Source organism: Trachemys scripta, chromosome 2 (genome assembly GCF_013100865.1).
Source record: "Trachemys scripta elegans isolate TJP31775 chromosome 2, CAS_Tse_1.0, whole genome shotgun sequence".
In the NCBI taxonomy this organism is placed as follows: Eukaryota; Metazoa; Chordata; order Testudines; family Emydidae; genus Trachemys; species Trachemys scripta.
Genome location: NC_048299.1, coordinates 242,519,093 through 242,529,808, shown reverse-complemented (window position 1 = coordinate 242,529,808; position 10,716 = coordinate 242,519,093). Strand labels below are relative to the sequence as shown.

General features: G+C 37.9%; 1 protein-coding gene across 2 annotated transcripts in view; it reads right to left on the bottom strand.

Moving 5' to 3' along the window:
* Nucleotides 1-225: 225 nt before the first annotated feature.
* The window catches only part of PTDSS1 (phosphatidylserine synthase 1), a 58,730-nt gene continuing 48,239 nt past the window's right edge, over nucleotides 226-10,716 (bottom strand). For both annotated transcript variants that reach the window (XM_034763331.1, XM_034763332.1), the window contains exons 10-13: nucleotides 6,417-6,516; nucleotides 5,978-6,046; nucleotides 5,345-5,414; nucleotides 226-3,768 (exon numbers count right to left, since the gene is read on the bottom strand). In XM_034763331.1, coding sequence (XP_034619222.1) covers nucleotides 3,659-3,768; nucleotides 5,345-5,414; nucleotides 5,978-6,046; nucleotides 6,417-6,516 — 349 coding nt within the window. In that variant the 3' untranslated portion in view covers nucleotides 226-3,658. The remainder of the gene's footprint in view (nucleotides 3,769-5,344; nucleotides 5,415-5,977; nucleotides 6,047-6,416; nucleotides 6,517-10,716) is intronic.

The following is a 10,716-nucleotide window of genomic DNA, read 5'->3' as shown; positions in this document are numbered from 1 at the left end:
GTAGTGTCAGAAACAAGAGAAAGCTGTGATATTACTGATGTATTTTAAAAGTCTGCTCTCCTCTCAAGTAGCAGATTGCAGTGAGACCTCAGAGTGTTATAGCCTCGGTTCTATGATGGAAGTGGATGAATGCGTCAGTCTGCAATTAGTAGTATAAAAATTAACAGCTTCTAACAAGTGATCACCTGCTGTACCCTGTTGTATATAGATGACAAACACATATTGTTGACATGGGTTGTTTTACTGAGTTACTGCAAAATACGATACTTCGCAATCAGTACAGAGCAATTTTATTGAAAACAATGTTAAACACATGGTAATTGGTGTGTCATCTTGTGATAATGTAGTAAATACCAAGGCTTTAATAGATGAAACAGCAAACTATTTTCTTCACAGCCGAGTAACAAAAGAACAACAGAAATCAAGCTCCTCCATGTATTTTATTAGATACTGTGTTTCATGTACACAGCTCTCCATCCAGCTTTAATACTGGCAGCTGATAGTGAGGTTCACTTTTGGTGGCTTCCGGTTCACTGTATACCCTCCCAGCATTCCCCATCCTGAAAACTGTCTATTGCTATTAAATCCACTCAGCGTTGTAAAGTGTTGCCACTATCCTCTGCTTATGCCATGCTGGACTGAATTAGCCCCCCTTCAATGACTAACATTAAGTAACGTCTCTGGAGGGCAAATTCAGTCCTTTCAATGGCAGGGAATAGCTTGTTTTAAAACTGGAGGACGGAATAATAGGAGAGAGAAGAGAATAAAAGGAAGGTAAGATGAGAAGACCTGGAAGGACAAAGAATGGGTAAAAAAGGGACAGTGCATTTGTAACAGTAACAATGACTATTCAAGCAGCAGAATTCTTGATACAAGGAAATTAGTTAATATAACAGCTCAAGTTATTCATCATTCTCACTGGCCATTGCACATGAATTGTATGTGGAGTACAGCGATAAGGGGGGAAATGATAATTACTTCAGATTTACAGCAGTGATCAAAAGCACCATCCTATTTATGCCAATGCAAGGCCCATTGCCATGGAAAATGGAGTGGAAATAGCACTTGTCAGGCAGTGGATGAATTGTCAGAACACTTGTCAATTGCAGCCAGGATTGCTGGTGGAGTGCAGAAAGTGCCATTTTTCAAACTGCCTAAAAGACTCTACTTAACTTCCCCCCTGATTCCCCCACTCTCCCTTTAATTTTCAAAAAAATAAAAACAAAAAAACACTAGGGGAAACACGTGAAAGATGTCTTTTCTGGACATTCCTTTTCCATAGGCATTATGAGTTGAAGGTCCTGACCTATGTTTTACTGGTCTGACCTGTGCTAGTGTAACAGAATTCAAAGAAGTCGGAACCTTCAACAGATGAACCTTCAACTTTCTTCATATTTCCTCTTTTAATTTTTTAGGGTCCAATTCACAAATGTGAGTACCAGTTCTGCACTTGCAAAACATTTGCATATACCCACTGTGTGTGGGAAATGGATAACTGTATACATAAGCCCCAGTTTTCACAAGCCAGGGTGTGTTTTATATGTACAATGCGAGTGTGCACATATTTTGCAAGTACAAAACAGGCTCTCACTTTTGAAAAACTGTGTCCTTTAAAATAAAAATTATACATCTGAAATACAAAATGTAAATATGATGTTAAACTTCAACTTCTTGCTTTGGTATTGAATCAATGGGAAAAACCATTCACAATGCCATCCTCAGTGTTGCAGTGACTGAATTATAAACAAGTGAAATATAAAAGTAACAAATTCGAGTAGCCAAAGAAACTTGCAAATACATTCAACAATAAGCAGCATACCAAGAACAAATGGAGATGCCACAGACTACAGCATTGGTAATATAAATGAAAACAGAATATTTGTAGAAAAATCCAAAAAAGTCTTCTAGACCTTTTTTCCTGTAAAATTCAACATAGTTGCAGAAAAATGATATAGCAGCTTTCAATACAATTTAGTTCTTAAGTTGTACATTTGTGTTGGACTGAAGAAAATTAAAAGGGCTTCCAATGAGTTAGGCAGGAGCATAATAAGTGCATTCAAATTTTTGATAATCCGTGGCACATAGGTCGTCATGGAATACACAGAATGGTTTTCCTATTTACAGTGTCATACACTTGTATGATAAAATCTTTACAGCATTTTATAGTACATAACCTGTGGCAAATCACAGTAACATTTCTCAGAAATTAAATCTTAATTATTACAAGGACTAGTGACTCATGGATGTTATTTATTTGTCTTAACCTGTCTGCTTTGCTGAGCTTTCTAGGGTTATAGGCCCCACAACCCAGTTGGCACCAAAAAAATAAAAATCTGCTAATTTAGTACGGGAACTGACTGATCTCACAGGTTTATTTAAAGAATAATCGTTATGCTAGCTGCAGTTTGAGGGAATCACCCACTTTCAGATCATAATTAGTATGGATGTTTCAAATATGTGGTTTGTTTGCTATTTGATAGCATGTTAGGAAATAGGAAAACACTGTATAAACACAATAATATTGTGTGAACCCTTCTACTCTCAGCAACACAGTGAGTCTTTACGAATGATTGTAAACTTACAAAAAAGTGAGCTACAGTACTTCGTGAAGAAGCTGCCTTATCACCAGATGGGGCAGTACCAAAAGCCTTCAAGCTGCCTTTAACGTGAATCTTATTTAAAACTTGAGGCAAAGCAAAGGGCAAGTATTTTACAAAGTATGACACAACTGAAAGAGTAATACCTACTAGTACTGAACACATAACACTACGTGCAGCTAATACACAGCAGTAAATGGGAATGGGGGGTGGGGGGAAGTAAACTGATCAATACATCATCTGCCCCTGGGGTCAACAGGTATAGCCCTCACTACTGTGTAACAAGTTTCATATATGCATTGGAATTAGGCTTTAACAAATGGGATAGGGAACAGAATCAGAAACGAGGAAACATTTGAAATTAACTCTGCAACCTTTATAAGAAACCTGGACACATTCCCCAGCTGGTAAAATCCTGCCACCGAGTGGAGAGAGTGTCATTAAATAAAAATGAGCAATTGGATAAAAATATGGAATTTTTAAAAAATACTTAAAATAAAAGGAACCATTAGTATGGAAAAGTTTAGTTATCTGATTGGGAATGAAGGGCAGAGCTGCTTTTAATCAAAGATTGCATATGTTTCAAAACAAAAAAACGAATAAAAACAAAGACACAAAAACAACCAACCAATCCCATGGTGTTTCCCTCCCCCAAATCAAACAAAAAACCCCAAAACATCTGGTCATTGTCCATTAGCATTTGGGTTAATGTTCTCAACTAACAAAGATATTAAAAATGCAAATTGGGATACCTGAACATACACCTTCACATACCTGCCAAGAGCAAACTATTTTTCCTTTCAACATACTACTACTTGTTTCTGAATGCCAAGTGCTGAAGAAACTAGATTTAAGTCAGTGAATGGCACATGGCAACAGACAATGATCTGCAATACACTGATGGCTACATTTTAAAAGGTATTAGATCCTTCGGATGCTGCAAACATTTTCCCTCATCTTCCACCTGTTTTCTTATTAACCTTCTAATAGGGAATTCAGAACGAGGTCCAGTTTTCCTTCTCATGTCTAGGCATACTCTGGAACATCTTTAGAGACTGATCTTATTTCTTGCCAATTCCATTGGTTACTTTTGTTTTGGAATGACGATTCCTTCTTCTAGATGAATGGCTCTCAATGGTGCCTGAATGTTTTGGTGGACTATCTTCAGTACCTACAAAGAAATCAAAATCCATTTAAGATTTGGAGCTGACTGTTGAAAACAATTCTTCACTGTTTTAGTTTTTAAGGTTTCCTAGATATGTAAAGTTTAAACTACTGTAATTATTGCAGGCTGAAACTATTTGTTTGATACTAGCACTCCATCTAGTGGCCAAATTAAAACATTTATTCTGTCAGCTTCTGCAAGAAAACCTCTCTCCAGACAACTTCAAAAATTTAACAAATTAAAATGTGATGCTGAAGTGTCCCTCATTTAAACTGATGGCAAATTTGAATGTGGATTAAAATGAGTGACATCTCCCTCATACTGTTGACAATTATTTACATTAGAAATTAAGAACCATGAAAGTGAGGTTGAAGAGAATTATGGAATGAATCCCATCACCAAGTTTCCTGCATGAATAATTGTTTAGTATCTCTCATTTTGCATCTTTGTCACACACATTGGGCCTTTGCAGGTGGAGAGGTCTGATGATGATGAAGAATATACACTGGCATTAACCTCTTGCACACTTTAGCAGAAAATTTGCCTTTGAGCAGATAACTCTGATGAAGTCAGGGGACATTGTTAACGTTTTTAGACCAACAATTAGAGTATTTTCTTTTTCTATGCTTGAAAAATCTATTTTAATGGATGTATTTTTTAAAGAAATCAATCTAATATGCTTCTTTAAATAACAAACCAAAAAGAAATCAATACAGGCAACCTAGGAAATCTGTGCATGCAACTGAAGAAAAACATCTGTAAGTGCTTCAAGTGTCAGGACTCTAGAAAGTTACACTGAAAAGAAAATATTGTTTTAATGATGTAAATACACCTGGAGTGTAACCTCTGAATGGTAGTTTCCAGATGCTAATCTTGTCCTTTTTCCACAGGAAGGTCCTCACTAAAGTGTGAGAAGGAGAAAACAGGCTGCCTACTTGATTTTCATTGCAATAAAAAGTGGCTGACTAACTGTCTGTGTGGACCCTGCTGAACTGCATTAAGCTCGTTAATCAACTAATATACTTTGATCTAGTTCTCTTTGAAACAAAACGCACATCAGTAGGGTCCACATGGACAGCTAGTCTGTGGCAGGCTAGTGCAGGGTAGATTAGCACCCCAACTTGCCATGAACTAAATGTTCGTGTAGTCAAGCCATTAGTAAGTGTCAGTAGGAACATAAGCTCCTGGGCACATTCCTGCCTGCTCACTAACAAGCAGGCATAAAAACACATCTCACATTGTTCACTTGAAGCCATACAGGGGATGTTCAGTGAGAAAACCTGCCCAACCAAGTTGTGAAATTCTCCAATCTCAAACATTGGAACAGAAAGGAATGGAACAGTAACAGGCGGAAGAGCCATTTGTTCCATTAAAAATTAAATCACATTCTAATGAATGGAAAGGAAATCAGTGGGGAAAAATAAAAGTGGCTTTGCAGCTTATTTCTAGATGCACTTGAATTGCGTGGGTCAGAAAGTAGATCAAATAACCTCTACTGTAGGTTTCTCAAAATACATTTGTTAGGACTGAGCTGTATTCCCACTGATACAACACTCAGAACGTGCATGCAAAGCAGCAGTACCTTTAGTGAATTTAGAATGAAGCCATGAGGCATCTGGGCTGTATGGGCTGTCCTCGCTTTCTGACAAGGTCTGTAAAGACAAGGAGGACACACGTCATTTGGAGGCTGAGTCAATCTCCACTTCTCCTTTCCACTACATTTTTGGTTAGGACTTGTAGCATTAAAGCTGCAGGAAGAATTCTGACAAAAATGCTAATGGAAGTAAAGGTCTTTCCCCATCTCATTATCAAGCACAAATAGCTGATACAACAACAGGACCGTAAAATGGCAATAAAGCAACAGCTCCGAGGTGGTCTGTCTTTTAACAAAGCTTTTCTCAATATTTTTCATATTCTTCTTGTCTTTTCATGTAGACAGTGGAGACATTAGTTATTTATTATTCCAGTCTTTGATAAAGTGTTAGCCCTATTTCGTACAGCTAGGATTACAGTGCTCCTTGAAGACAACACCACACTTTGGGCCCACTCCAAAGCCAACTGACTTCAATGGAAGCGTTTCCAACTCACTTCAAAGGACTCTGGATCACACCCTTGATTCCTATGTCAGAATTCTCTTTACAAGAATGTATAACAATGTGGCTGTGTTGCAGCTTAATTTTGGCTTAAAATAAAAATTGAGTCCCCACCAAAGTACCTTTTCTCGGTGGCCAGAGTACTCCGCATACCAAACCATTCCATATAAACACAGGAAAGTTGTAACAGCCTACAAAAGGGTGGAAAAAACAACATAAAAATGTTTACAGAACTTTGGGACAAGATTTCTACTGGTTTAATTGCACTGAGTCAATGCAGCTACTCCATTTGAGAGAGTTTGACCCTTTGTCTCTGAGAATATTAGTAAATCCAATTTGTTTATTAAAGAAAGAGTATTTACAAATTCATTGTACCATTAACAATTTTCAGAGTATTAGGGCTCACATCTGCAACTCTTACTGGGTTAAGAAGTCCTTACTTACTGAATTCAGCAGGAGTTCTTGTATATGTACACACTACTCAGGTACATAAGGTTTGCAGGATCGAGGCCTCAAGGCATTGCTGGGCACTGTGTTTCATGAGCGAGAAGTCTCACTTACCACACAAAGAAGCCAAAACACAACATACAATATTTGTGTTTTGGAGAAGAGCTCTTGACCAAACTTTATGCACACAAAAGCTTCAAGGAAACCAATGACTCTGTGGGTAGAGAAAGAAAAAAGGTGAGGTTATAAACACTGATGAGGTAAAGAGTCTGGACTCTGTCTGCTCTAAATAAGCAGTAGCTTTAACCAGATTTCTGATGAGTACGCCATTCTTTTGCAGCAGTGTTAGTGTAGAGAACATCAAGAATGCTAGGCTGACAGCCCTCAGGGTTGAAATTCTCTGCTTATCCATGATATGGGCACAAAGGGTTCAATGACAGTGAAAGCTTCCCCATACTGTCTGCTAATGTGCCTCCGTCTTCACCTGGAGGGATAAGATGATCATTCCATTTCTATGTCCACTCAACCCACAGGTTCTCTGTTGAGACAGTCAACAATGAGGCAACTGTACTGTGGACACCAGTCTACTTCACGCTGGACTGAACCACCAACTCATTTCATGCAGGCCAAACAGCCCTTAGATGATAGATGGTAGTTACTTTACCACCCTAGAATGGTTTCAGCGGGGGAGCCAGAGGTGAAAAACCATTCCCAATCCTCTGAGCCACCATTCACTCTGGGTGAATCCCCAGGCTGCTGCGCCAGTAGATAGGTTTGATAGACACGTGAAGGTTCTGGTGCCTCCCTCAAATTCTCCACCCAGCGGTAAGATGGGAAGAGTAGAAGGAGGGTAGCAAGAAGAAGGGGTAGACTTGCCTATTATCAGACAGCCAGTTCCCTCTCCTGCTAATATGCACTGAGACATGAGAAGTGGTCACACAAAGCTGAGATTATGCCTTCCTGGCAGAAGGAGAGATTCCAGAATTTTGGTCCCAAGTACACATGAAAGACATTAAAAATGAAGGTCCAGATTCTCAGTAAATCAGTGCAGTTCCACTGCCGTCAAGAGAGCTGCACTCATTTATACCACATGATCTGGTCCTGTAAGTTTGAAAACACAAAGAAACAACCTTCAAATTTATAAAATTAAGAGACTGGCTCCTACATTTATGGTACAACTGACATATCTGACAACATCCCAGGAAACAAAGCTTCCATACTTGCTAAGTAGCAGGTGACAATATCACTGACGTACATGACTAATTCATAGATCAGGCCATAGGTGAGAGAAGATAGGGCAGCTCAGACAGCAGCAAACAAAGTAAATTTGCAGACAGAAAACACGGCTTCAAAAAGGGTAGGTTTTTCTGGTTTGTTCTTTACTGGAAGATACCATGTAGGTGAATATGAAAATTGCAGGACAACAATGCAACATTTAATTTTGCATCTTGGAGTGCAATTATTCTTTTGATGACTCCTATAAAAATTTGTATATATAATTTGCAGCTGATTACACATGTAAAATATTGTTTGATCCAAGTGATACTGAACATTGTACATTCATAAACACAAATCCAATTTAGGCATAGCAATAAACCCAAATACTTTGCTATAAGACAAAGGGTCAAGTACTGATTGCATCAGACATTATTAAACATCCTTTTAAAAGGCTGCAGAAACAAGGGCTTTTTCAGATGCCAATCTTATACCAAAAAAAATATTCTTCACAAAGGCTGTCAATTTAAAATAGGTCACCAGTTATCAAAGACATCGATTTTAGTCAGTTTATAATTAAATCTTCAAAAGCTCATGGGAACTTGGTGAGAAACTACCATAAGGGGTATATACAATTTATAGCTCATGAGACAGCTGGATAGGCACTGGTACCTTAGAATTTCTTATTAACTTGTTGAAACTGAGGTTCTCTCAGAATAATAAAAATAAGTTTTCTCCTCAGAAGTGTGTCCAGAAAGAACTATGAAAAATTAAATGAGACTGATTGGCTTACAATAACAGTATGCTCACTAAGGACTGGAAAGATTACATAGAGATGTTATCAGAATATCGGTGAGGTGTTGGTTGGGGATGAGGGGAGATTTTGTATGATGTCACAACAGTACGAGTGTGTGCATGAAGGGAGGAGGGAGGGAGGAGAATTTATAAATGCCTAAGCAACTACTGGTTTACTGGTCTTCCTAAAGAAACCAACAGAGATGAGAAGGAGTCTAAAGGAGTCTCAGGTTCTCATACAGCGGAGATTCCTAAAGCAGAGGATATGAAAAAGGAAGGACTCTTAGTTCTGGTCATCTACCTCAATCTCCATTGGTTGCAGCTATTTGAGATTCTGTTTGCTCAGCAGAAAAAAAGCATATCTATCCCCTCTTCAAACCTCCCTGAGGAGGATATCAAACACCCTGCTTAATGCAAATCTTTCCGTAATCATGACCTTGAATCACCCTCCCTCATCTAAAACTGATGCTTTAGAAAAGAGGGTGGATAATGTTGAAGATTTCACAAGAGACTGGATGCATGATCAGAGCGAAGTATGAAGTCCGTTAGTGGAGTCCTTATCAATTCATTGTTAAATAGAACTCTATGAAGAATAATTGTGAGAACATCAGAGCTACCAGAAAAAGTTGAAGGACTTGGTGCACATGAAGCACTTGCCTATCGCTATGGAATGTATTTGCGGATACCTTTTTTGCATTAGAAAGAATTGGGTTAGAAGTTTGAAACGCTATTCTGTGTTCTGAAGTTTTTCAGAACGCATTTTAAATAACGCATGGGCCCCTCCATCTGACCCATCCCATCTTTCGAAAACCCGTATTAAGCACAAATTGGAAGGTAACCAATAAGAAAAGGAGCATTAAGGTAATCTGGAGTCATAAAGACACCTTAAAATTATGACAAAATATACAATATTGCAAAGTCTATTCAGATGCACAGTAAATCTTTGACTTGTCAATCAGGATATTTTCTCTTCAGGCAGAAAGGCAATAGTTCTTTTTCTTGTCAAAACTTTCTGTAGTTGATCAGGGAGAGAAACACACATTTTTCATTTTTATGACATACAGCCACTTTTAAGCAATTCAATTGAGAAAAATAATTTGATTGGGCTAAGTAGGGCGATGAACGTGATAAAAAACTATACAGTACGAAAACAGAACTTCTGAAGATTCTCTTTCAGATTCTGTTCTTCCTGAACTTCACTCAGGTTTTGTTTAAATGTTATCTGCATTATCCCCCTTATTTTAGTGAAATTTCTACATACTTTCAAATGATCATTTACATTTTTTTTCTATTTTAAGGATGATTTTTTTCTGACTGCCCAAGGTGATTGGAAGTTTTTTTTAAAAATTTGTTATGAAACTTATTCAAGGAGAGACGAGGCTGTTAAATTCAGTTAGTGGTAAAGAGACCGGTTCTGCTCCTCCTAATTCCGAATGTTCAGATTTATAAGCACAAAAGCACAAACTTCCTAAAATATGTCCCTTTTTGGCAATACATTTTTTTTTAATGATTTGTATTATCTAACTACAGTCTAAACACTTCCATAGTAATTTATTTATTTATTAGACAGCTCTCTTCTTACCTAGGAAACTTCAATTTAAATTTTCTTTAAAACACGTTTTCTTACTGATTGTCAGTCACCCTATTATCTTTTTACAAACCAGATATCAATGACTGAGACTATTAAATTCCCTTCCATGCACACAGCTTCTTTATATCTTTTGATTTATAAAACATACCTAACCTGACACTCCAGATGTACACAGAATGCAGTCTTTAAAAACCCCATACAAAACAAAAGTCAAGTTTCACCTAATCTGAATCTACTCATCCTTACTCAGCCCTGAAAAAAGCGTAGAATAAAGGAACAGGGTTTGCAACATGCTGTGAAGGTCAAAACCTGTATCAGACCAAAAGAGTCTGGGGAATTTCCACTGTGAACTTCATCTTCCCAGCCCCCAAATGATATTTCTAGAGCTTATCATCTTGAGCATGTCATCACAACCTCTGGGTTAAAAACCAAGAGAGGATCTTTCTGAGATACACAGAATACAAACAATAAAGAGAGCTTTATAGATCAATGCTAACACCCTGACTTGCATGAAATGGAAGCCAGTAGAATCTCTGCAGCGCAGGTGTAATGTGCTTCCTGCAGGAAGTACTGGTAAATAGGTGAGGAGCTGCATTCAATACCAGCTGAAATTACCCAACTTGTCTTCATAATTCTGTCAAGGCAACATTACCTTCTTGTAATTTCATAATCTGCCCTAAAATGGTAATGAAAGAACTAGACTTTCCATGCTGAGCTAGATAACCCAACTGTATTGAAGTGTGTTAACACAGGTTTTGAGGCAATAATGAACAGTCTAGCAAACTATGAACTGTAGGGTGCATTTTTGGATTC